The sequence below is a fragment of the Corvus cornix genome, chromosome 10, assembly GCF_000738735.6.
Source record: "Corvus cornix cornix isolate S_Up_H32 chromosome 10, ASM73873v5, whole genome shotgun sequence".
NCBI classification, from domain to species: Eukaryota; Metazoa; Chordata; class Aves; order Passeriformes; family Corvidae; genus Corvus; species Corvus cornix.
In genome coordinates this window covers 5,805,911-5,833,225 of record NC_046340.1, presented here as the reverse complement: position 1 = coordinate 5,833,225, position 27,315 = coordinate 5,805,911, and the positions used below count along the sequence as shown (strand labels likewise).

The 27,315-nt window shown below is 46.2% G+C and overlaps 1 protein-coding gene across 2 annotated transcripts in view; it reads right to left on the bottom strand.

Moving 5' to 3' along the window:
* Positions 1-12,793: 12,793 nt before the first annotated feature.
* NTRK3 (neurotrophic receptor tyrosine kinase 3) overlaps positions 12,794-27,315 on the bottom strand; it is a 219,922-nt gene continuing 205,400 nt past the window's right edge. For both annotated transcript variants that reach the window (XM_010391033.4, XM_039557355.1), the window contains one exon: positions 12,794-27,196. In XM_010391033.4, the coding sequence (XP_010389335.2) occupies positions 27,011-27,196 (186 nt within the window). In that variant the 3' untranslated portion in view covers positions 12,794-27,010. The remainder of the gene's footprint in view (positions 27,197-27,315) is intronic.

Genomic DNA, 27,315 nt, shown 5'->3' with positions numbered 1-27,315 from the left:
TGGCAAGAAGGACTTGGCTGGAGCACTAATGGTGGGAGGTCTGATACAAACCTGGCCCAAGTACTCTAGACATGCAGCACTGGCTAGAGGCAATATTTAGCCTCAAACCTGCTTTCCACTCCATTTTGTTAACTGAGGTAAACCCAGGCTGTGCCTCTTAAGCTTTTCTGTCATGGAGATTCCAGAAGCTGTAGAGTTGTTCGTGAGAGAGTAACTAGAAGCCCTGGTTGCTTGGGTCATTACACACAGTACAAAGCACATGGGGAGGGATCTGTCACTGTTGGGCTAGGAGAGACAGCAAATGGACCTTTCCATCCCTAAATGCAGTGATTTTCTCCACTCCTCATTTCCTTTATGAGATCAAGCCATGAATGTAGTTGCTGCTCCCGCAGCTGTGTGCCCAGCCCTGGGGGCAGAACACGCTGCTGCTCTCATTCCCAGCATCCTCTCTCTCATTTCACACATCCTATTAGAAAATAGTCCTTCCTCAGCATGGTTCAAGGGTCACAGTTCGGTGTGAGTGCAAGAGAGGCCCTTGAAAGTCAGCTTTACTCTTCAGCAGTTTACAGATACCTGAACTGCAAATGGTGGGACTGGGTTTTAAAGAAACAGAATTTCGCTGCACATTAATGAACCTGGGATGGACTGTGCCTCTCCTTGCTTTGAAGAACATATGAGAGGAAGGCAAGCGTTTTGATCCCTGAAGGGGTGAAGGGGCCCTGGGCTGAGCTGTCAAAACCACTTGCTGCAGGACATACTCTGTAACATCGCCTCCCAGGTGGTCCTGTTCTCCCTGGCCCCTTCTGGTGCAAGAAGTGCAGAGGAGCAACATATTTGCCTGCCCAAGGCCAGAGGCAGCTGCCTCCCAGCAGGATGGTTTCCCTGTCACCTCACTCTGACAATCTTAGTTTATGCTGTTTGTTTTCTTTAATTGAATATTTTATAAATTAACATGATTTCTGCATAATGTTTATCTTTCTCTCTGCGAGCCTTTATGGCCAAGACAGCCTGGAGTGGGCTAATTAAAACACTGAACCGTGGCTGTGTCCCTGGCCAAGAAGTGAGACGACCGTATAATGTATGTGGTGCTGATGCGGATCTGGGAGCTGGCGGAGCAGAGCACCAGAGGATCTGTCTGTGACCATCAGTCTTACTTAAGGAGCCTTTTCTATTCATTGCTGTTGAGGCCTGTCTCTTCTCTGCCTTAAGTGGATGCTACGATTAGGAGCCTCTGGGTGAACATCATCCTTCCAGATACCTGTGCTGCCAGCGACGCAGCCAGGTACTTGTGCAGGCGTCAGGGAGAGCTCCCGGAATGCAGAGGCGAAGCTGCACACCCTGATCACCTGGAAGAGCTTTTCCTCTGCACTTTATGGGTGAGCACCGCCTTGAGAGGCAGCTAAAGTTGTCTCCCTGTCCCCTAAGATGTGGAGCTGTGAGTGGTGTGTTCCTGCTTATCTCCCTCACCAGAGACAAGGCTGAGCTGTAGCTTTTCCCACCCTGGGTGCACTGAGGAACCGGGGGAGCTGTGCCGGGGGGGCTGGAGGCGTAGGAGTTAAGCCTTCTGTGTTCAGCTCCGAGGAAGTCTTAAGGGGACTTTTCAGAAGGCTGCCTCCTTCCTCTACAGGCCTTTTTTCACTATTGTTCTTTCAAGATAAAGAACTTGGCTCTGTAAAGGAGTAAGCCAAGCACTGTTTTATTGCTACCAGCTGAATAGTAAAAAAGCCAAGCATAACCCATTTGCTGTTGTGTAGTGGTTAAAATCCAGCTCGGTACTTTGCATTCCAAGACATTCTGCGTCTTCCCTTTTCATAGATTTCCTGCAAGCAGTAAAAATATCTTGCAAGTGACTTATGCCCAACCACAAAAGCCCCCATGTAAATATGCTGGTGCTCAGTTACAGAAGGGAAAGCATTGCACTACAGCGGCTTTAGGAATCTTTGTTTAATTTAAATGAGGTAATTGCTTTCTTCATCTGTAAAGGCACTCTAATGTTAACCTCAGAGTGCAGCATGGTTACCTGCACAAACAGATTCAGATCACAGCCAGGCTGACGTTAATGCCTTAGGTCTTAACTGAACAAAAGCCTCCTCTGGGCATGGTCTTTTTAAATGTTTATTTACAAACTGTGTGGGCCTATATCTGCAAGTATCTGGCTCCTCCACTACGTAAAAGACACAGGGCCCAGAGCAGGTGGGTATCAAAGCTTGTTTAATGAACTAGTTCTCCTCCTTCCTATCTGTGGTCATCTTTATCTCTGTTGACCTATGTTCCCATGCTGAACCTTGTCATTTTGGCGGCCTTCCTCTGTAGGACAGCAAGGAATATTTTGTATTTACACTGGCACTGAGAAGATGAACAAACTGGGGACCTGGAGGAGGAGACTGGAGGCAGAAGCTCTTCAGGGAAGCAAGGAGACACTGGTAGGATAGATGTCCTGAGCCTAATTCCTGCAAAGCTGTAGGCTCAGAACGAGAGAAACCAACCAAAGCTGCGATGGATGATTGGCTCCCAGTGAAATGGGACACTGGGAGCTGCTCTGTTTAAACTCATTCCTTGCCCTCTATGATGTCCTTAAGGTCTCTTCTGAAGACCCTTAACATATATTGATGGGTACAAATTCTTCCTCTCATATTATATTCTCTTCTCATTTGGCTTAATTTCCAGGACAGACCTGTCTGGCTCCCTGTTTCATTTTCCATTTACCAGGAGAGACCATAAACAAATCTTCTTGTAAGATCAGCAAATCCAGTCTACTTTTCAGCTTGCCCTTCCCCTCAACCATGTCTGCATCACAGTTTGAGCTGAGCTTTTATTACTCCTGAGAGCTGGGGTTGTGGTCTCTGCACAATGGTTTCCCCAACCCCTGTGAGCTCTCTGCCAAAATTAGAGTTAGCTGTTCTCAGATTTAACAGCCTCCAGTTCCATACACAGATTTCCAGCACCCCTGGCCCAATACCCATTCCTGCCACAGCTCACCTTGTCAGCACTAGGAGCAACCTAACACTCATTGTTTCAACCTGATCCCACTCTCTGCCTTCAAAAATCTACAAATAACCTTCCTTCTATGATGCCACTGGTAATGCCACCCATGAGTGAGAATAACGGTAGGAAAATAAGTTCACCAGGCTGTTTTCTGTCATTTTTTCCCACATGAGGGACTTGAAGTGCATTTGTAGTTTTATAACTCATGTAAAGCTAAGAGGAGGAGCTGCAAGTGTGACTCTGAACAGGGAAACAGCAGTTCTGCTCCTCACAGTCTGAACCCAGCAAGACGCGTTTCTAACTGCCACCCTTCTTGCAAAAACTCTGATGGCCAGATGGACTGGGCTTCTCTGCTTGGAGTGGAGGTAGTCAGGATGTCTCCACGGTGTACAAGGAGACAAAAACCACTGAACCCTTCAGAACCTATTCCACCCAAAGGTTTTGGCTGTGGTTGCAGCAAGCAAGGGTTAAAGCTGTTGGTGTTGTCCCAAGCTCTTTGGTGTTCACCACTTCCTTATGCGGATGGGGAAAGTTTTGGCAATCTTGCTGTGGTGCTGTCATTAGCATGCATTCATTTCAAATTAATTAAAAGCGAAGATGAGATTCCCAAACTCATTAAACTTCCTAAGCTTTGTTCTCCAGGGATTGATAGTGGAAAACCAGCTGGAGACCCAACGTGTCCTTTAGAAAGGGATGAAATGCAGTTAATCCTGGTTATATCAAAGGGAGAAGAAATGAAAAGTAAATTCCCACTTGAAAAGAGGTTTTTTTCCCCTCTGTGCATTTTCCCCACTCTGTTTTTCCACACAAGAGCTTTCTTGCCCAGGAAGGTTGGAAGACATTTGTAGTCCTGGTTGTTTAAATATTAATCTGTACTTTAAGATTCGTTTGTGTGCGCGAAAGAGAGACAAGTGCAGTGGAAATCTTACAAATGTACATTCTCTCCGCTGGATAGAGCTGCTCTGGAGCGTGCAGTGATGTTAGTCAGAGCCAGAGATGTTATATGCTTTGACAGGACCAGTCTATTATGGGTTTCAGAAGTACTAACCTGCAGCAACCCCACAATATTAGATGGGGTGTTTGGGACCTGAGTTGGCCTAAAATCCATTCATTGCTGTCCTAACCTGGAAAAATTGCCTTCCTGAGCTGAATGTCTTTTCAAAAGTGATCTCTGTGTTACATAAGGGAGGGTGTTTCTTCTGTAAAGAGAGGAAGAGGAGATCAGGCTGAGAAGGTGGGTTCCCAAGGTGCTGGCTCTGAAGAAAGAGGTGTCTGAACATTTTACTTGGCAGCTGAAAAGTGTGAGTTGAGATTTATGTAAATCTAGAGTCAAACTCTGCTCTTTCCCTCTCCAAACAACCCTCCCTGTAGCTGGTTATTATTTGGAAGCAATTTTGCTCTCTGGTGATTCAGTGAGGGTAGCTGCTGGAACAAAACAGAAGTGAACTGCAGAATAGTTAATATTGTAGAACAGCACAGGAGGCACATATCATCTTTACTTTTTAGGTCTGAATCCTCAGCCAAGGCAGCAAAGCCTCATCCAGCCAGGAGAGGGTTGAAATATCTGTGGACTGGCTCTTCATTCATGCTCTGGCACTGAATATGGAGAACATGTATTCAACTACTTGCAAACAAGCTCTAGTCCAAGAAGGTAAAAATCCATAATCAGCCTTGTGAAAACATTTGAATAATGAATAAATAGGAGAGAGATGGCAATTTATGCCAAGGAGAAATAAGCAAATATTTTCACTATATTTTTATTCATTTTCCATTAATTGGCATTTTCCCCTAAGGTAGAACGTGAGGCTGGAGAGCTAAAGAGCATAGAACTGAGATTTGGGATGTCCCAGTAGCAGGGGACAGGCAGAGCTGCTGTGGCAGCATCATTCTGGTGCTGTGGGACGTGATGGAGATGCACTGAAGCACTCACTGTATGAGGAAGTTTTCATAGCACCTGCCCACGGTCTGCTCGGCTACATCCCACACACATCTCAGGCTTTCACATGTAGCTTTTGCAGGTCTGCAGCTCTTCCAAGCAGATATGAATGATGGAGGAAATGAGAATTTCCTCAGAGAGCAGCGAGTTAATTAATGGCTCCAAAGCACATCATTATAGCAATGAGCTGATGCATTAGAAATCACTTCCAACCAGCAACTGAAGGTCATATCCATGTGCCATGGACCTTGCATGGATGCCCACAGTTTTCCCCATCTTCAGTGAATGTGGTGCATCGTTAACTGAATTTGGAATTCAGACCTTTAAAGTGAGTGGGCATAGAAGCCACACTCCTGAGGTGTTCGAAATAAACCCTGACTCTACTGCATGTCTGAGCTGCGTATCTAAATAGGATCTGGTGAGCTCCCTAGGGCTTTGGAGAAGCCTTTCCAAATGGCTGTGAGTCATATACCACTTCATCCTTTAGGTACTGATGTGCAGTGTTTGTTTGTGAGTTCTCCTTTTATTTCTGTAAATTGAATTGGGGTTTTTTGGGGAAAGGCAAGCTCTGGCTTTGTTGTCAGATGTAACTGGTCTGCAGCTGCTTGTTAAAACTGTGCTGTTCTTCCTCGTGTCTGTATCACTGAGAAGCACCAGCAGGCATCGCTTCCCGTGATGGAAGGGCCTCCCAGTTCAGGCAACAAGGCATGAGGTGCTAATAGGGATACTAAGAGAGGAGAGGAAAGGGAAAAGTAGAGAAGGAGCTTGACCTAATTTTGACTGGATTGATGCATCTGTTTGAATGAGAGCATAAATTTGCTGAGCAGACTCACTCTTTCACTGGTCCAACTGCATCATCCTCCTGCTCAGCTGTATCTTGTGGCTGAAGGACTTGGGGAGGATAAAGGTTTTTCTACCTCCTTTCAATAGTTGTGTTTCATTCTGCCTCATTTATGATATTTTCATTGGAAATAAGTTTATTTCCACAGTGTAGGCTTTGTTTGACAAGTGTTAATTTTATAGACTTTTTGAATCCTGTAGAGAATGGCAGTGCACCTAAAATCTGAGGTGACTTGCAAATTGCATTAATAAGGAGTTGCCTTCCTTTTACCAATGCAAGTAGAACTTCCAGATATTTTCTTGAGACCAAATGTATCACAGTGCCTGACTCTACTTAATCCAAATAAAAGTAGACTCCTTTTGTAAAGCTAAAGCGGATTTGGAAGTCTTCCTGAAATGTGAGAAGTAATAGATCAAACTAAAGTATAGATTTCTGGATGGAGTAAGCTGAACTGGGAGCATGCACTGTTAGACCTTCAGGACCTCTGTACCTTTTATCTTTGATTTGAATCCATCTCATCTTTCCAGCAGTCTTTGATTTCCCAAGTGAATAAAAGTTCCAAATGTCACATATCTGAGGACTGGCATAAAAGGAAGTTTAAAAGGTCTTATTTTGGAGCAGTGGGAACCACATGCATCCAGCATTGTACAGCTCCCACATGCTGCAGCTCCATTTAATTGCTGAAATCAGAGATGTTGGGAATGGATTTCATCTGAAAGTCTGATCTCCTAAACTGAAAGGCATAGGACAACATTTGCTCATCCCCTGGAGATGCTGCCAGAAGTCTGTCTCTGATTAGCAATGTTAATGGAGTATTAACATAAGCCACGCCAGCAAGGGAAACTGTAGAACACATTATCATCAGGAGAGCCAGCTGTGCACAGGCGTGTAAAGATGATGATGAATGTAGTTTGTGGCTTGGGGAGCTGGTTGCTGAACTGCTGCATCCCCTAATCCGGAAGGAATGAAGCGAGGATGGACACACCAGCCTGCTGTTCTCTGTGCCATCATACCAAAGAGCAATGCAGCAGGCAAAGAGAAGAACAGATGTTACCTTCATAGGGAAAGGGAGATGAAGGGGATTTCCCAGCCAAGCCAAGACTTTTGCTGTCACAGGTTGGATACTTTTGGCTCAGCTCCACCTTTCAGCTGTTTAGGATTTCGCCTTTTGTGACGTCTGTGGAAGATTGATCCAGGATCTAAATGTTGTGATGTCTCTGATTTCCACTCTAAACATCTCCAGAGATACTTTGCATTATTTGTCCTTGTTTTGTAGGTTTTTTTCCCCTCTTGACTCAGAATATGTGAATAGTCTGGTCTAAGAGTGAGGCTCAGAGATGTTGTAAAGATGGTTGTTTCCTTTATTGCCTTGGATACTTCATTGTCAAATATTGGCCATACAAGTCCTACAAATCCTCACACGCTTGCCCCACTGTATCCCTCAGGATGTCACTACTTTTGCCTCCAATTTTGTACTTGAAATCCAGAACCTTCAAGGGGGCAAACTCAGCACATTTGACCCATAAACTGTGGTGTTTTCTTCTTTACCACGTGGAGAGAGCAGCGAGCTCTAGATCAGCTCAGGAGTGAAATGCTTGTGCTTCAATGTGACAGAACCAACAGGTGCTTTGCAAGACAGCGCTGAATCTACTGACATGAGCTTGTTTGCACAGTTTCCTGGTGGAGCCACACATTTCACCCAATGACCTTTTTGACATTTTCCTGGGTTCCCTCCTGCAGGAACACTTCACAAGTGAAGTGCCATACTCTGCTGAACAAACTTGGCATCTCATCAAGCTGACTTATTTGGTATGTATTTACACTTGTAGACTTTAGTACTCTCCTGGCAATTGAGCTTCCTTCCTGCCTACATAAATACGATTTCATTATTAGCTTTGTTTAGTTCTTGTTGTGCATCTGTGCGCTTTCCTTTCCGAAACTACCAAAGTGAATTGCAGGTGTTGATCTCAATTTGCACCCAAAGCATCCTGAACTCTCTATCCCACCTGCCAACTCTAATAATGAGCAGCGCTCTTGACCTCCTGCCTAAAACAACCCGCGAAAACTCACCCCAGTAATTCTTTACACTGAGGAGCCAGTAAGTTCTGTTAGAACTGCAGCCTGTGGTTTCGTTTGTTTGAACTTAGACCAAAGTATTGGGTTTGTCTCAAAGGCACTTTTGTGGCTTTTCCCTCTTGCACTTGGATCTGCAGTGTTGAGGTTGCCTTTGCACAAAGGGCCCCGAAGTGCGTGAGGTTCGTCCTGTTTGAGTTCTTGTGAAGTGCATGAGAAGGTGTTATGAGCACGATCTGGACAGGAAATAAAGCTCTTATTCCCACCATAAATGCTGTCTAGTGGAGCAGGTCAGATGTGAGATCTCCTGCAATTGCTCATAGTGTTGAGCCCTCCAAGGGTGTTGGCAGCCTCAGATCCCACTGATAGGAGTGGTTGGCCACGCTGATCAGGCTTTGTGGAGGCAGGTGACGACTTCCAAAATGCCTCCTTGCATGACAGGCTAACTTCTGCCTAGGGGAAATGAAGAGCCAGTGGTTGGATCTCCACTTTCTTTTGCAGTCTAGGCACTGCTTGGCTGTTTCTGGCCCAGGCACTGCGAAGACAGCTGGCTTTGGCACCTCAACAAAGAGGCAGATGAGCTACAAGCACACAACTTTCCACAGTTCTGAGTTAAACCAGCTGCTGTGCCTTTAGAGAGGAAGGAGGCAGTTTCTGCACAACCTCTGGCCAATTTCTCTTTACTGGAAAATAACCATAAGGCTCCTCTAAGCCCCTACCTCACTTTCATTCATGAAACCTTTGCTGGTTGGAAAAAGACACATCTGTATGCGCTGGACTAAGGATGCACTGAAGCTGTGCTAATGCCAGAGGTCTGCACATGCATTATCTTCTCTGTGATCTCATATCCCATGTACCTGTAGCTCTCTCCAGGGAATCTCAGAGTCAAAGGAGAACTGTAGGAAGTGTGGCATTCACTTTTCAGTCTTTTATAGGCAAAATACTGCAGGTGACCATCTCTTGAATGATTATTCTAGATTTTCTTGCAAGCTTTTGCAATGTTCTTGCAGGGGAAAAGATTTCCTGCATATTTTTTGGAATTAATTTCTGCTCTGAGTCCCAGGACTATGTTGGAATTAAAGTAATTTTTTTTCTTCTAGAAAAAAGCACAATCTCACTTTACCAGGTGGGGACCTGGCACTGTAGGTGGTGGGGAAGCTGCTGGAATGAGGGTAGATTTGGTTTTCACCTGGGAGGAGGCCAACAGGAAAGGTTTGAGATGAAGGAGAGACAAAGAAAGAAAGTGAAACCAAGCAGTCAACTTGGTAGCTGCAATCTTTGATCTGTGTCTGTCTGCAAACAGCATCACAACTCTGTGATTAGATGTACATGCTCATTACGTGTTGTACTCTCCAAGCAGGCCTTGTAAATACAGCACAACATATTCTGCTTCCTTCTGCCCAAATATCTTTTTTCATCTATATTGCATTAAGACCTTGAGGCCTATCATCGGGGAGAGAAAAAATACAATTTTCTTATTGTACAATGCATTTCATTCCCAGCTGCTGTATTAAATTTATTCCTATTTGAAGTGGTGTCTGTGAGCATAAATCATTTAAGTTTATATGTTTTTGTTGCTGTGGCAACTGTTTGACTAATTGAATTCCAAAGTGTCTCTCAGTATTTCAGAGCTACGATAAAGGGCACACAAATTCTTAGCAGCAGGAGTCTGAAATGAGGAGGAGGGGACAGGTAGCCCAGTCAAAATGACCTGTCCTCAATCTCCTGGGCACAGGCCTGGCAGGGGTACCTTTGGCAATGGGTGGGGAGCAGGGCAAGGGCTGGGGAGGAGCCAGAGCTACCTGTGAGCTCTCACTGTGAATACCATGCTCAGAAATGTTCTTCATGTCCTTAGCAGGATGGGTAAGGCATGGAAAGCTCGTAACTTGGCATTGGGAAAACCATGTTTTGCCTCTGTGTCTATTTTCCCCATAACTCATCTGTTCTCAGTGGACACGAAGTGCTGCTGTGCTTCATGGTTATAAAAAGCCCAGGTTGTAGTAGGTTCCATCTTCTTTCCGTGGGGACTTTGAATGAGCTCCTGGGGCTTATCCACTGTCTGGGATCATGCATGTGCTCCTAAGGGACTTCTTTCCCTGTCAGTTTTTAGCAGGGAAAAGCTCCTCAGAGCTATGCCAAAGGACTAGGGAATACTGGAGTGTCCTGAATCTCTCCAGGGGCAATTTCTATTCTGTTCTCTCGCTATTTTTTCCAGCTGCAAAGCAGAGGTAGATTTCCTCCTAGACTGAGGCAGGAGGACTGAAGTATTAGAAGTTAACTCTTTGCGAGGGAATTGTCCTAGGTGGATGGAAAGAGCAATTCCTTTGCAAGCAGAATGTTCCAGACAGGAACTGCCCTGCCTATGCTATTCCCAGCTTGTTCTGGCAACTCCTATTAGCCTGGAATGGGCTCCTGTTTTTGTGTGTTAATTATGTAGGTGTTTATTATGGTCACAAAATGTTAATAGAAAGCCTAATGGAAAACATGCTGGCTAATGAGAAGCTCCTGAATACCTGCTGCTTTTCTCTGGGAATAACAGAAGCCACAATTCAACAGGAAATAATTTGTCCCATTCCTGCCCTGTGCTTTTACCTCATGATTACATCTTGTTGTTAACCTTTCATCTGGCTCTTACTGCAACCTGGGGGAAGGCCAGGACCTCTCCCTTCCCTCTGCCCAGAGGGCATGCAGGGATCTGCTTGCCTTCCCTGCTTTCTAAAGGGTAATCTGTGAAGGGTTTTATGGAGCTTGAAAAGGTCACAGGGAGCCCCGAGCGGATCCAATCCTTCCATTGTCCACTTCCCACACGGGATGCAGTCCAGTCTGGGGCAAGTGCCTGTGGCCTGACAGCCTCCTCAGATGCTGTTTATTTTGGTGGGGTTTTATTCCCAGCCCATTAGATGCTCCACAAGCTGCTGTATACTCCTGAAACCACCTCATTTTGGATAGGCAAAGAGCAACAGTTATTGGGAAGGGGCAGAACAGGGTGACTCCAAGGGAAGCTGGTCAAACTGTGTTTTTCTTTTTCTTTATTGCATTTTTAATTAATTTCAAAATGTCTTTATCACATAGATGCCTTAAATCAATAATAAAAGGGAACCTTATCCATCAGAGTGCGTGTCCAAAACTCATGTGGCAAACCATCAGCTGCTGGTTTATTATTCTAATGCTGAGAAAGACAAGGGAGCTGTGTTTGATGAGGGGTGAGGTGAGGCCTGGTTTGGGACCACAGAAAGCAGCAGGAATGAATAGCCAGTGCAGCATTTGCAGGAAAGAGTGCAAATTCCTGTTGGACAAGAGCAGGAGAAGGCAGAAGAATGGTGGGTTGGAGTGGGGGGTGCGTGTGTGTGCACAGGGTAGGGTGGGGTGTCACACTGGGAGGCTGCTGGTGAGAAAGTGGGTGTATGCTGGATTGGGGGTGGGACATGTTGACTTTTGGGAGGAAGGGTGCATTTGGCTATGACCAAAGTACGTTTTTGTGCTCGCCCACATGAGGAGAGCACACGCCTCTAACTTCCACAGGGGAGAAAAAAGTCCCTTAGGGAAAAAAAACCCAAACAAAATGAAACAAAAGAATAACTTAAAAAAAGCCCAAACTCAGAAGGCAAAATCTGTTGGAGATACTGAAAAGCTGCATGGTTGAAGCTGTGAATGAAGTAAGAGACTCCTCACCAGGCAATATGGGAACTCCCAGTTGGGACCAAGTTTTACAATTTTTCCCTCGTGGGCAGAAATTGAATGCTTCTGTCTTTGCCTGCCAAAAATAATAGTTGAAAAAAAAAAGTGGTCTTGCTGCTGCAGGAAGAGCCAAACATTTCCCTCGTGGGCTGTCTGAAGGAACAGTTGTGAAAACACCAGGTTTCACTGTAAAGGTGGGATTTCTCAACGGTGAGGAGCTGCAAATGAGGCATGTTGCAGGGTCCATATGGAGTTGCCGGCAGGAACTCAGTACCAGGCTCTTGGAAGCATTTCAGAAGAGGCTTTCAGGAAACAGCAGAAAAGCAGTTCAAATGACTGGCTCTCAGTGATACATAATGCTGTAAAAATAGCATCTGAGCATCTTCTGTTACCTGGGCACTGGTACCCAGATCCTGACGAGTGATTTCTCTGGCATCCATTCTCCCTGCCTTGACTTTAACAGGTTGTGCAGATTATTTTATGATCAATAAATATCCAGGCAGACACTGTGAAATTCCAATCAGAAAAATTTACAACATTAAGGCAGATATTGTATAGCAGGATATAAATAAATAGAAATTGTCAGTCAAATTTCTGGCAGCTGGAGTCTGGTGTCAGTCGCAGTAAATTAAGTGTTACTTCACAAATCATCTTTATAGTTTTTTACAGTATCTGTGCAAAGAGGGGGTTTATTCAGCTTGCAGTGGTAAATATCCTCTGGTTCCTGTGATTTCAGCATGAAGCCTGGAATCAAGGGGAAGCAAGTGACAGCAGTGGATTTTGCTATAATCCTTAGTCTTGTTCCCAACCCCAAGATTGGAGTCGAGTTTGGGGGCTGAGCAATCCAAGCAGAAACGAGCCAACAACATGACAAGAGACTGGATCCTTTTAAGGTAAGGGGGGGATTCCTGCGCTGTGGGAGGGCTGGTTGATGCAACTGTGCAGAGACCCACTGACAGGGGACAAGGAGGATGGACTCCTGTTGTGTCTACTGGGATGAAGGGAGCTGTGATTGGTGTAGGCTGTACCTGGAGATAGGTGGGAAGGATGACTCGGATCAGTATGGAGATCTTTATTTACTGCAGTTGGAACAACATTTTACCTACAGATTATTACCTTTTGTCAACAACTCTTTCACTTGCTGGCCTGACCAGCAACATAACATTCCTAAAGCATCATGTGAAGGTTTCTGTACTGTTGGGATGGCTGACAACTGCATCAGACTTCTATGAATTAAAGCTGAATGTTCAGCATGGAACAAAGAGGAGAGGAGGACCTGCTGGTGGTAGTTTTGTACTTTATTTGAGAAGAGAGAGCTACATAAACTATGTCAGGAGGGTACAGGTCTACACACAGCTTCATCAATCAATAAATGGAGTTGTTAACATAACACTGAGGATATGATACTTTGAAGAAGACATAGACACATGACCAAGGAGTATTTACAGCTCTAACATACAATATATTTATACTTGAGAGAGAGATTCGTGTGCATCTGTGCACACAGGTACCGCTGTGCACACAAGGTGCATGCACGCGCACGCGTAAATAGGTATAAAAGGCTTTAAAAAAAACCTTACGTAATTCAAGAAATGAGTCTGCCTGTCGTTTGCAGCAACTGACTGTTTTCAAGGTGGAAATGGTTCCAGTTTGTGGTGGTCTGGAGTGGAGGTTTCGTTTTGAAATCTCTGTTCTCCATCGGTCATTGGCTGAACCTGAAGCAGGTGCCCGGTGCGTGGAACGCTGGGGTGGGGTGGTGACAGGGGATGTGTGAGGTGAATGACAGGGAGGGCAGTGGAGTTATGGGAAAGAGGGGATGCACAGCCTCTGGGGCTGGGGCAGTAACACGGAGATGAAAAAAATGACCTTTGGTGATGCCATTAAATCATCCTTTATACTAAACATAAATTATCGACACAGTTTTAAAAAAATAATTTTCTGTTTCATTTCAAGGCTGGGGAGAGGGGAAGGGCCAAAGCGGGGCAGGAAGGAAGGGAAGGCTGGGGAGGGTAAATACCTCAGCACTTTAACAGGTCCCTGGACCTCACTGCAAATTCTTAATTTAAAAACTCTACATGTAAGTGTGACTAACGCTGTATCAGTCATCCCCTTCCAGGGTAGCAGCGCGCTCGATGCACACAGTGTGGTGGGTAGGGGACAAGCAGGGACCGCACCTTGGCCAAAACTCAGATCAGAGTTCCTCATCCTCTGAGTTGGAGCCAGTGGAAGTGGGGTGGGCAGGCGATCACAACCTCCTTGCTCTCACCAGGTTCTCACTTAAGGGGTAACCTGGCTTGTTCCCAGCAGGGGAAAATGGTGAATTTTGGTTTGAAGAAGGGGAGACTGTGGTTTGGAGAAGGTTGAGAACCATCAATTCAGTTGCAAAATTGCAAATTGGATTCAAAAGATGCAAAAGAAGCCCCAGACTAAGCAAACGTGGATCGGTGCATAGTATAGAAAAAAGTCTGCCGAACAAAAGAAATCAATTCAGCATACATCACCAGAGGATTTGATTTCTGCTCGTGCAGACTTTCTGTGACATTAGCAGAGATTAAAATAAGCTGTTTTAAATAATAGTAACAACACAAATGCCACCAAAATGTCTTTCCTCTGAGCTGTAGCTCCATCCTCCTCTCAGCACCAACTTGCCTGCCACAGAGAGCTGTGGAGCAGCACCTTCTGGGGGCCAAGCCTGCCTGTGCTGTTGAAGGGCAGTTCAGCTGGGAGAAGGAAGAGTTTCCTGGAAATTAAGTCTACCCTTGCAGATTTCTGGGAGGTGCATGGGGGATTTTTGAGGCCAGCACAGGAAATCAGGGTAATTTTTCTGCCTAAGCCATCACACTGCCACTCAAACCACTGATAAACAGCACTGCTTCAACACACAAATCTTGGAGAAATTACCAGAGGCAAGTGCACAGTGCAGCCCCTAAAAACATTCCCAAACACAGCCTGAAGACCCCAAGACAGCCTTCACCCAAGAAAGTTGTGTATCCTCAGTCTTTACCTGGGGAAACCTTGCCTCCTTGCCTGATCCAGAAGATTCAGAGGGAGTTGCAACACTCATGGAAAGCTAAATAAATGTTGATCACTTGCCTGCCCAAAAATACTTCATTTCTCTTGAAATAACTTATGTAAAACAGCACTTCATTAAGACAAGGTGGGGGAGGGGGAGGTAATTTAGTATAGTTATTTATTTATTTTTTGTTCTGCTTTAAGCCTATCTATGTAAAGCTCTCATGCAAAAAATTGCCTTCCAGTTTAGCTGAAAAATTAATGGACATTTCTGGGAAAAAAAAGAATAGAAAACCTAAAAAAAAAAGCCAATTCTCCTTCACACAAGGAATTAGCTGGTTGTGGGGGTTGAACAGGAGGATTGAGGGGAACTAAAACAATTTAGACTGTTAGTACTGAAACCAGAGCTGTCAGACAGCAAAATAAATGCAGGGAAAGTTATGGTGTTTGTCAGGTTTGAAGCAGAGAATGTGGGCCTGGAAGAAGCCCAGCAGAACTGAAGGTTTGGAGAAACCTTCAGGACTCATTCAGATGGGCACTCATCATTCTGTAGGGGCTCTTTCCTCACATCTACAGTGTTTCCCCAACCAGGGCTGTCTTCTGCTTCACTGCAGCTCCTATCTGACTTTCACCACCCTCATGATCACTGACCCTTCACCAGGAATCCAGTCCTTGACCATTTCCTTCCTCTCCCTGTGTCCCAGTAGGCTCCTTTGACCCCTCCTCTTAGCATCCTTTGTTCTCTAAGCCCCTTCTTAAATCATCTTTGCCATCCCCTGCAAGCTCATCCTTTCTGCCTTCCAGTCAGCCCTAAGCATCAGAAGTCTGGCCTTAATTCCTCACTTTCAGTATTGCTACTTACGAGTTTTGAAGTCTTGTGTCTCAGACTCTCTCTTGTCTCCCAGTCCTCTCTCTCTGAGTGTCCATCCACACGTCCCATTGTAGTAACTTCCAGTCACAGCTGGGGACTGTGTGGGAGGTGGGATACGGAGGAAACTGCTTCTAGAAAGCAGCATATGTTGAGTGGGGGGAGTAACCCAACTTTCTGGCCTACTTTTCCAGCTTTTCTTCTTCACATTAAATTTTTCAGAGATGTAATGAGCCTGCATGCTCCTGCCCAACTGCTTCTCTCCTCGATGAATAGGTCCAGGAGATGTTCAACCCTAATTCAAGGGTTTCTTTTCCTTAGTATGATCCAGGAATACCTGTGGGATGAAATCCCAAATACACTGGCTGAGAAAGACGAGCACTGAGACACTTGCCTTTTTTTCTCTGTGAGATGAGACTGCTTCTGCATTTGGGGCCTTGCCTGGTGCCTGCATGGCTCTTCATCTTTGTCTGACTCTTCAAGGCTGGAGTGAACAGGGCTTTGAGCAACCTGGTCAGATGGAAAATGTCCCTGCCCATGGTAGGGGAGTTGAAACTAGGTGATTTTTAAGGTCTCTTCCAACCAAAACCATTCTATGACTCTGTGATTCTGACAACCCTCCACTACACAGTAATGTAGCTTCTTTTTTTCTTTTTTTTTTTTGTGGATTAATGTGAAAATAACTTTCAGTGGCCACAGTGTCATTTATATGTCCCTTACCTGCAATTTTCCAAGAGATTTGTCTGTTTACCCTTTACCAACAGTAAATGTAATTGATGGCTGAAATCTGAATCACATGATGCTTCCAATAAAATAAGGATTCTGTTTCTAAAGGGCTACCAGTGTAATATCTCTCCATTTGTCAAACTGTCCCAATGGACAAGAAGATAAGAACCTTTCACAACCTAAATTAGAGATGGAGCCTTCTTAGGTTGAACACCACTGCAGGAAGAAGCGGGGCAGATAGTTTAATTCTGAAGGAAAAAATGGTTCTCTCTTGCATCGGAATGATTGGTTTGTGTTTTAAACCATCCCTCCTCCATCACTTGAAAACAAGACACCAGATAATGATTTCACACTAGAAAAAACATGGGAGGAACGAAAGAAGGGTGAGACGGCAGCTCCCTGGGCAGTGTGGGCATGATTCCCTCCGAAGCGGGGTTCCTTCCTCAAGGGCAGGGTTCCTCCTCCAGCGGCGGCCGCAGCGCCGGGCCGGGACCGGCGCGGGCGGGGCCGCTGTCCGCGGTGCTGATCCGCAGGGACGCGGCTCACGACGTCTGTCCGTCTGCTGAAATCCCCATCTCACCGAGAGAATGGGCACTGAACTGTTTTAGGTTCCTTGTGAACACTACTTGCACCAATTAGGGGTTGTATAAAAAAAAAAAAAAGAAAGAAAGAAAAAATTAAGAGGAAGGGCACACCGGGCACTTGCTGCTGAAATGTGCCGGGATATAAAGTTGTTGTATCATCCAGCAGGATCTGGTCTCTCTCATCGTCTCCCAAATCTGCCTCTTAATTTCAGTTTCCAGGAAGGCCATAAGCCAGGATTTGTTCTGTATCAGCGGGAGAAGGAGAAAAAGGAAATTAAAAGTGAGAGGAGGTTTGTAGGATATAGAGCTGCTCTTGTCCTGGTGGCCGATGTTCTTGGTTGCCAGGGTGAATATTCTGAGTCTTTTCTCACGGACACCAGTGGATTTTCTTGTATTATAAACCAACCACTGTCTTCTCTGATGTAAGGATTGTTAGTTTGTTTTTATTCTCTTGTAGCATTTCTCTTTCCTGCCATTCTGTTCCTAACATCTGTTCAGTGCCTCCCTGTATCTACAGACAGCCCTTACTGACTTCAAAGTTGTGGGTCTTCAATGCCTTCAGCATTTATTCCGGAGTTGCACAAGGAGGTTCAGTTTCACAGGAACAACAATTCAGTCTCTTGCTGGTTTCTATTGTTTCAATCTAGCTACATAAGAATGAGGGTGGACTGGAACAGGTCACAGCCGGAATCAATCCCAACCATCTCTCCAGCAATCAGAACAACCTGCTGGGAGCTGAGTAACAGCTGAATTCTTGGTGAGAGAAATTATAGGCATAAAAACAAAATCAAATATACTCTTGTGCTCATTCAACATTTCAAGGCATATTTATAGGTACTGCTGTATGGCATCTTAAATATTGGAGTTTAAAAAGAAACTGGATTGCTGCTGTTGGGGAAAATAATTTTTCTGTTCTGTCACTTTCACTATCTCTGCCCCTGATGAAAAAGGGAGAGAAAGGCACTGAATTACACACCCATTCAGCCCCTGTCATCACTTCCTTGGGCTGTTTGGATAGCCCTGAGAAGGATCTGTGTGAGATAAGGAGATCTGAAGGTCATCTGAAGGTCATTCCTCAGAACTGGAGTAGGAACAAGAAAGCTGGGCAGGAATCTGCTTAAGAAAAGCTGGGGATTTCTTCCTGTATGAAGCTGGCAATGGCTTAGTAGGTGAACAGATGACTTTGCAGTCTGGGTCCTAGCTGAGTCCCTTCCTTAAGCTGCTCCACTGTACTCTACTGCCCCTGCACCCAAGTCTTGCTGTCACTGGGAGGAAAAGCTGAAATTTTACCACTGATGAAAATCCCTGCTTAAGGGAGATATTTCCACCTTATTTCTTCACTTTTACTTTCAAGAAGACAATACTTGAGAATTTCTTAGATTTTAAGAGGGAGAATATCCTTCAAAAAAATTCCCAGGATCACTGAAAAATGGATCTCCATTCATTACAGAGAAGTGAGGCAGAGAGCTACAGCTGCCAAGGCTGTACTTGTAATAGTCTGTGAGAAAAAGCACTGAGCAGCTAAGAGTATTTGTCTTGGGAACTGTAGCCATTGAACCTTGGGTGGGAACCAAGCTAAATCAGCAAACTTGCTGTTGGTCCAGGATCAGAATGAGCTAAAACTCCTCTGCCGCATGCCTGAGACTCAATTACTGTGTAATCTCTGTGGCATAGACATCTAGGAACCTCTGTGAGCAGATGGCTGCTGAATGGTGAGAGCAGATGACAGATTCTGGGCAGGGCTAAACCAGAAGACCTCAAATCCTGATTACAAAAGTCAGTTCTTGAGGGTAAATCAAACCAGGCACCTGAGCAGGAGGGAGTCATGCAGCACTGCACAAAGCCAACACACTACCAGACATGGGAGGGCTCTTGTAAAAAGCTCCACCTCTCCTCTCCACCTCTTCTCCCCAACACACATTCACACACGCTGCCACATACAGCAAAAAATATCAAGGTTATGTGTTTCCTGAAGTACGGTTGGCTGAATAAACACACTTAGAGAGAGCTCTTTGTAAAACAATAGCAGAATGAGTAACAGCGCATCGCTGCCATGGGAAATAAAAAGAAAAGTAACCCAACTGCAATTCAGCCAGAATCATTCCAAACCCCAAAGGTTGGCCTCTTTTTTTTTTTTCTTTAATGTGTCTGACATTTTATGGCATCAATAATGCAAACAAAGAGGAAATCATATTTGCAGAACACTAATGCACGGATGTCTAAAGCGAAATACAATACTGATTACTTTTTAAATGAAGCCACCAGGTTTTGATGTGCTGTGGTGGTTAAATTGGTCCATCAAATTCCTTCCAAAGCAAATTCCAGTCCAAAGCAAGAGCTTGACCTTTTCTACAACCTTGGGTAGCCTTTTCATCTGTATTCTGATTGGGGGTAATAAATGTTAGTTTGAAGGAATCTTCCTGATGGGTCAAATTACAGAAATGTCACAATTCCTTCTGAAGATGAGGGGAAACTGAAGATATGTCACCTCTTCACAGGCTGTCCAAAACCTTTGGCAAATATAATGGTAAGCCTACTATGAAGAGCTGTGGATGAGAGGATGGATGGGCTCTGAAAGAGATTTCTAGAAGTACTCTTGAGATTTTTGCCCTTAGGGCTAGTGGTTGATCTCTGCAGCACCTGATAGCTTTTCTCTTGCCTAGAACATCCTGCAGACTGCATAGCAATGTCTGAGTAGGAAAATAAGTGCATGAATAAGGAGGTGTGGCAAAAACACACAAAGAAACCTTCCCTTCCTTTTCCATATTTTTTTCCATGCTAGTGGTTTTTTTCACAAAGTGCATCTGAGAGATGCATCTTAAGAACCACAGACAGGATTGTCTCTGCCAGCACAAAAGTGAAGAAGCCGTTGTGGTCCTGTCTGGGAAATCCCACTGCTCAATCTCCTCTTACAGCAAAAGACAGAAGGGCTTGGGCTCAGGCATGTGCTTTCAACTTATCAGCAGGAGCATTCAGTTCAGGAGACAAGAGACTTCTTTTGCAATGTCCTCTGACTTGCACTGAGTTAACTGTGTGAATTTCTTTAATTCATGCAGTTTTAGTTTGGTAGGCAGTGCTCATTGTGTGCCTGTGTGCTGGTGAGTAGGACTGGATGCCACCATCTCACATCAGCTGGGAGCTTGTCTGCCATTTAGATCACATCTGATCAGAGCTTTGTGTGTGGGGATTGTATGTCTTGGAGTTAATCAGTGCAAGCAGCTAATTGCCATTAGTTAACTAGTGCCTTTTAATTAGGACTGCACTGCTGGCTGGATACATGAAGGGAGCTGTTTTTCACTGGCAAAAATTTCAGCCTTGTGATGTAAACCTCTTTGGGGAATTAAAAGGAAAAAATACAGGCTGGAGCTATTGTCACTTTAGCACGGCAGAAAATCAGTTTCAGCAGAACTGGCCTGGATGAGGTTGGAGTCACACTTTGCTGGGGTCAAAAATGATAGCAGCTGCTCCCCGACCCTTTCTCCTGTGCAGAAGGGTGGGACACTGTGGGCTTCAGCTGGGATTTACAGGAGATACCCCACATGCATTACAATGAGCTTTGCTGTAAAATTCACTGCACAGAGGTTAATCTAGATGTCAACACTGCCTGACAGCACTGAAATTACTCCAGGGCAGTGCTCCTTCTGAAGTCTTAATATAACAGTCAATTCCATCCTGCCTGCAGGAAATGAAAGTTTTCTGCTTTGTGTGCGGAATCATCCGGCGCCAATTTTCTCACTGTTTGAAGTCCAAACTGTTTGTGGTCTTGGGATTCACCTCACATTAAGACTTTCACTTCATTTAAAAACTCTGCTAGTCAAGTCCTGAGAACTGCAAGGACGGGAGCTGCACAGGGAGAAAAAGAAGAGGGCATGGAGGGAGAAATCTGATCTCACCTACCACACTGAAATCAAACAGCTTCACCTGTGCTCCACACTCTGCAAAGGGAGTGAATGCAGAAACTCAGTTATCTGAGTATCAAGCAGCAAAGACTGGAGAGGCTGGAAGCCAGCAGAGAGGGAGAGAAAGCACGCAAGAAGAGACTTGGACCTCCCAGAGGTATGATTTCTTTAGAGGTATTTCAGCTCTTCCCTGCTGGGACCTTGTCCTAAGCAGCCAGTAGTTCAGCAATTCAACTCCCCCTCAGAACAAAACTGTTCCAGTTTTCAGCAGCGGGATCAGTCAGTTGTGCTGGGAGGGAGAGCAGTTCCTATGGAGGATTCCTGACAGTGTGGGGAAGTGATGGTTAGATTTGTCATGCTTCTTTTCACCTTGCAGAGATGCAAAAATTGTGGGACATGCAGAAGGGAGGAGGAACCAGTGGTCATTCTTTTAGTCAGAAAAGAGCTGTCAGTTTGTGTCCGTGAGAAACTCAAGCCACCAACATGAAACCAACCTACCAGCTTAACCCTTAGGGAAAGCTGGAATATTTTGTCTTTCCTTCTCTTTGGTCTCTTATCTCTTTCCTCAGCTCAGTTTTTCAAAATTGCAAGCAATAGGACTCCAATCATTTCTTTCAGGGAGTGGTTTCATGGCTCAGTGTTGCATTGGAAAGGAATAAGAGGCACAGGAGAGATGGAATGCTCCTCCATTCCTCCCAGAGCAGCAACTGACATCTCTGCCTGTGTCATTTATGACACTGCCAGCCAGAACAGATGTTTTGAAAACATCTACTTTCTCCAGGCTTGAAACTCAATATCTCTACTTTCAAGGACAGCAGCAAAGGGAAAAGAATTTTTAGGATTTAGCAGCTGTTTAAACATTAAATGGGTACTGATGTAAGAGACGCCTTGGTGCAGGAGTGGAGAAGGTACCTGAGGGTTAAGCAAGTCTATCTGCTCCTGAAAAGCAGTTCTGAGAGGGGAATTTTCTCTTCCTCTATTTTTGGCACTCATTTGGAGACAGCACCATTATGCCAAGGCTCCATGAGCCCACCATCCCTCAGAAAGCCACTGAACGCGAATGGAGAACAAAACTTCTGGGTTGCACCAAGACATGCCTGCGCCTGTGAGTCTCATAGCAGAGGAGCCCTGTAAATGCCCAGATCCTTCCAGCTATCAGAGGAGCCACCACAGCGTGGAATCACAGCCAGAATCTCCTTTATTCCCCTTGCTTATTCTCATCATTGCCTTACAGCCAGAGAACACACCTAGAGCTGTTACGAAAACATTGGGTAGAAGCCATGGCTGTAGTGCTTCAGCTGATTCCTGGCCAGATCAGGAAAGGATGTAGATACTCCCCGGGGAGGGAGGAAATTAGAAAGATTTAAAAAAAAACTTCTTAAGATGCTGAACAAAATAGTGTCTTCACACAGACTGAATGCTGATCGGGTGTTCAGAGCTACCTCTGGGTTTGGGTGCTTGTGGTGACCATGTCTGCATTCTTCAGCCCATATTCTGAGCTCAAGGAAACCTATACATCCGAGTTCTGGGAAATAAGAGCCTTTCCCAAGAAAGGAAACAGCTCATATAGTATTATACTTCTCTCTGTGCCCCTGAAAAAGCATAACTTTTCAGACCTTCTTTTAGTTGCATTTTCTTATAGGAAAAAAAAAATCATAGAAAAGCACAAAACCTAGTGATTTTGTTTTGCACCTGCATAAATGGTCCCCTGATTTTATTGGTTTCTGCCTCCTTTTCAAACCAGTATGTGCCCAGCTTCATAGCTAACTTTTCCTGGAGCTGCAGCATGTTGCTATTTTCTTTTGGTTTTGCTTGTATCCATTGTGCTCCTTAAAATTCTACACCACACCCCCCAAATCTGTCTTGATTTCCCAACCCAAGATACTCAGTTGTCTTCTAAAACCAGCCTTTCCCTTTCCTTGGCTCTTTTATTCCTCCACATATTTTCTCACCTTTTTCCACCCACTCCTGGGGACAAGCAAACAGCTCAAAGCTAACGATGTCTCTCAAGCAAACAGCCTCTTTAAAGGCATTCCACAGTTTTCATATTTGTCTGGGCAGCACAGTTCCCAGAGTCAGCTGCCTGCAATTCAACACCCTGAAGACCCAAGCATGGGCCTGAAATGAAGCAGCTCAGACTTTTTCACCCCCAGAATCCATGCATTGAGGGATATCTAAATAGACCAGATGGACAAGTTTTGCAGGAGACAGAATGGACTTCCAGTCTGGCAGATCTCTGCGTCTCTTCCCTTTGCTACGTTTCGGCTTCTGTCTTGCAACCTGACAGACTGGGGTGGAAGGAAAAATAATGGCAGGAGAACACAAACCAGGTCACTGATGGGACCCTGAGGCTGGAGCCACATTCACTGCCTGCTGTTTGTAGCCCTGGCAATGCACCAAAATACCACCTCCTGTACCATGCACCAAAATAGCACCTTCACCTCCAAGAAAGCATCATTTGGTGACACCCTTGGGTGATTGAGTTGGTACCAATAATTTTAATTTTTAGGGAGCAGCATGCAGCTGGGACAGGAAAGACCCTATGGCCCCTTCTCAGCTGTGCTCTGTCTGGTGCTCCTTCCATCTCTCTTTCACAAGTCCCTTGAGAAAACTGCAGATGGAAGAGGCTGGGTGGGGGGAAGGTCTGGCTGGATGTCCTGGGAATTTGGCCTGCCTCAGAGCAGGGTGAGACCTGGGGGTGTTCCCAGGCAGCAGGGATAGCTCTCTGCTCTAAATAGAGGCAGGGCATAGGGAAGTATCTCTCCTACAAATAAAGAAACATGAGCTCATTTCTCTTTGGCTCCAAACACTCAGATGTTGATACTCCGTGAGAGTTTCCCCCAAAATCTGCTTTTCTTCCCCTCACACGTAGCCCCATTGCAGAGCCCTTCTTCCTACAGGGAAGATCACCAGTCCATGCCCATGGGAAGCTCTCTTCTGCTCCAGGAAAGTGCTTCTGGAAATGAGGTCTCAGGGTGTTCACCAGGAATGCAGCACAGCTGCTTTCCCTCTTCCCCTCCAAAACAGTCATGCCAAAAAGGGATGCAGCAGTTTCTCTCACGTCTTTGAGCACAAAGCAATCTTCTCCTTGCCCCCAGCAAACCTCCACTCAACAATGACAGGCTGAGGAGGCCAGAGCAGATGTCACACCACAGAACTGCAGCTTATCCAGCTCTTCTGAGCAACAGTTCACAATTAACTCTGACAACAGGACCTTTCTCCAAGGCAGTCACCACATGTGGTGGGGCTAAGAGTAAAGCAGCCAGAGCCTGAGCATTGGTCTCAGCCACTTCCCATCTTCTGGGGACCCATAAACTCTCCTCAGAGACCACCTAAGCCTAAACATGCAGCATCAAGGCTCAGTGTCACCCTCAGCTCCTGAGCTCACCTCGTTGTTGTGACTGTACAAAGAGGTGGTGAAAGGGACAGGGTGGCGGTGCTGGGGAGGAGGGGAAGGAGGAAAGAAGTCAGGAAGGGAGGATGTATCTGCTGTGCAGAATGGTGACAAGGGAATCTTATCAGCTGGGAACAGAGTGTCTGCAGGTGACTTGATAGTGTAAAAGCCCACAACATTGGCCAAAACAGAAATGAGAGCGCGAGAGTGAGAGAGAGGAGTGGGCAAAGTTGTGGTCTTGCATAACCTGGCACAGTGCCTGGGAGCCACAAGAGCAAGAAGCCACTTGGGGTAGGAGATAGGCAGACCCAGGAGAGGGTTTTCTTCTGGAAATGCTGGGCAATTAATAGCCATTGCTTGTTCTCTCCCTGTGCAGAATCTCCAATCCTTTCAGCCAAAGCAGCCTGCACAAAAAGAGAGCCAGGCTGGGGCTAGCAACCTTTTAACCAGCCTTTTCCCCTTTCAAAGGTGGACCTAAGTAAGCAGGATATCCTCTCCCAAAAGAGCCAGATCCTGCTGTGGAGAGGTGGCGTGGTACAGTGCTCCTGTGTGTGCACTCCCGGTGCTGGTCCACACCCTTGGCCGTGACCACACCATCAGTGGTGATGCTGTGAGCAGCTGGGGCCTGTTCAATGGCAGTCTGTCCCACTGGCATCAGTCTGTCCCACTAGCTCAGATCTCTCTTATAGGCAGAGGAAAGTTATGTTCTTACTCCCATGTGTCTACTGCCACCCGTCATCTGCCACCCCAGGCTCACACTGCTCATTACACAGGCACAGAATAAACCCACGGCTGCTGTTGCCACCACAATCCTCCTTATGTCAGTGTCCCCTGCCTCTGTCTGAAACCATCAGCCAGGTCTTCCCAGTGCCATGAGTGAGAGGTATTGATTGTCAGGGGACATGGGGGATGGGGAGAGGAGGCAAGATCTTCCCTTTCAGTGCAAGCCACAACCAGAGTCACCTATCTCCCCTCGCATCCTGGACATGAATATTACTCTGGCCATGGGGAAGGAGCTAAGATCCCTTCTCTGTCTCCTCTTCCCCCATCTGCATTGCCTTCCACGAGTGCCACATCCGAGCAAGCTATTTTTGTGCTGGCAGTTGTTGCCTTCTCAAAATTGCCTTGACAATGCCTGTGCCGCCCGTTCCCTGCCTCCTGAGAGCAGCTGCCAAGATGAGGTTCCCCCTCATCCTCCATTATCCGTGTGAAAAAAAGGCCCAGAAAGGTTTTGTATTCTCAGCCCAGTGTGGACAGGCAGGATTCAGTGTCTGACTCAACGTTTCCCCAGGTCGGGATTATTTTCCACTCCGGGGAGATCGGCCATAGTGAGGATGATGCTGTCTCTCCCTCCCTGTCCCCACCACCCCCTGTTGCTGCCTGCCAGGCCTTTCTCCTCATTGAGATGCAAGGCTGGCCGCTGCGGCCATCCGCTGAGCCGTCTGCTCCTGAAGGCACCTTCCCCTCCTTCCCCCCTCCTCCCGGGGCTGCCTGTGGAGCTATTCTTCAGCCTCTGCATTTCACAACAGCTCAAAGGCAGATGCATCAATCCTTTCAGGGGATGGGGACGTGAGGAGAATGGCAAGGGAGCTGCAGGCAGGTGTTGGTAGGTTCCCAGCCATCTCACAAGCCTGGTCCCCCTCCCTGTCCCCCGCTGGCTTGTGCCTGAGGATTGGACTGAGGCATGGGGCAGGAATGGGGAACGGGAGAGGATGGGGAGGAAGAGCGCTGGGATATGCTGACCCCACAGACATGCCCAGCAGGGTTGCAGGCATGTTCCCAGCTGTCTGCACCCTGTAGCCTTTCCCCCACGTGGGGAGCAAGGATCCAACCCTGCTCACTAAAAGTTTATACCGGGGGCCAATTTGGCCCTGAGGGAGGCAGAACAACCCTGTGGCCACTAACAGCCATAAGGGTGGGGAGGAGTGGGGTTGCTCCCCCCAAGGTGACGCCTGCGCTGGGTGCCCTGGGTGAGCAGCACTCCTGTCTCACACACTGGAATGGGTTGGGGATGATTCAGGACCGGGTCCCCAGGACCCCCCCTCGACTCCCACGTGCAGCCACTTTGGTCCCGCTGCTCTCCCAGCACTGGCAGCAGCCGGCACAGGGGCAGAGGGAGGGCTGGGGCAGGAGCCTGCAGTCTGCGGGAGGGCGGCTGCTGCCCGGTGTGTGTTTTACCCGTAGGTGCCACAATCCTTTGACTGTGTGTTCGAAAGCCTTGAGTCTATACATTTAAGAATCAGCAAATTAGAAAAATTGTCCTGAAATGTTGGAGGGAGGAAAAAGGCAGGAAGGCAGAGAGGGATGAGGAGGGACTGAGAGGAAGGGAGGGAAGGGGTTGGTAAAAGAGAGTTCATCCAGGGGCACTGCCCTGGCTTTGTGCCCATCACCTGCGGGCTGGCAAGGAGGGAGGGAGGCAAGGACGAAAAGGGAGGACTGATATCACACATTCAGTGCATATCATACAACCAGGGCAAGGCTTTCTTCCTGGGGCTCCTACCCAGGATGGCATTGCTGCCATAGCCAGTCTAGAGCCCTGCCCAGCAGCCCGAACCATACTCACAGCAGGGTTACAAATCACTGCTTGAATGCTCGGGGGAAAGATACCTTCTCCTTTCTTTCTCTTTTTTTTTTCTTTTTAATTATATATATATTTTTAAGTACTTTTTCTCCCTTTTTTGTTTCTTTTTTTTTTTATATATATATATATATATATAGTCTCACAATTTTCTGTAACAGCAGCTTCTTTCTGTATTGGTGTGGAAGTTATATATAGAGAGAGATCTATAAATATATATAAGCCAAACTGCCTTACAGGTTGTTGTTCTTGGTGGGATTTTTGACGGTTTGCTTTTCGTTTTGCTTTTTTTTTTGTTTTCAGTGTTGTATGTGTAGCAGGCACTTGAGTTTATATGAAGATGTTTGCTTGGGAGCTGAGGGGCAAAGGGGTTGGGAGGGGGAGAGGGAGGGAAGGACGGGAGGAAGGAGCAGGGACTTCCAACAAGTGGCCACTGCTAGCCAAGGATGTCCAGGTAGATTGGTGTGGCCTTGCCCAGAGCGTGAAGGATCTTGTAGATCTCCTTGATGTTGAGCCGTTGCTGAGGTTCCCTCTGCCAGCAGCCCAACATGATGTCATAAACCTCCTTGGGGCAAACTCGGGGCCTTTCCAAAACTCGGCCTTGGGTAATGCACTCAATGACCTAGAAGAAAGAAAGAAAAGGAACACTGAACACCAGCTGGGCAGTCTATGGAGGATGTCCCATCCCTGCTACTGCTTGGCTGATGTGGCAACATTTAGTGAATGGGAGCACTGAGAAGC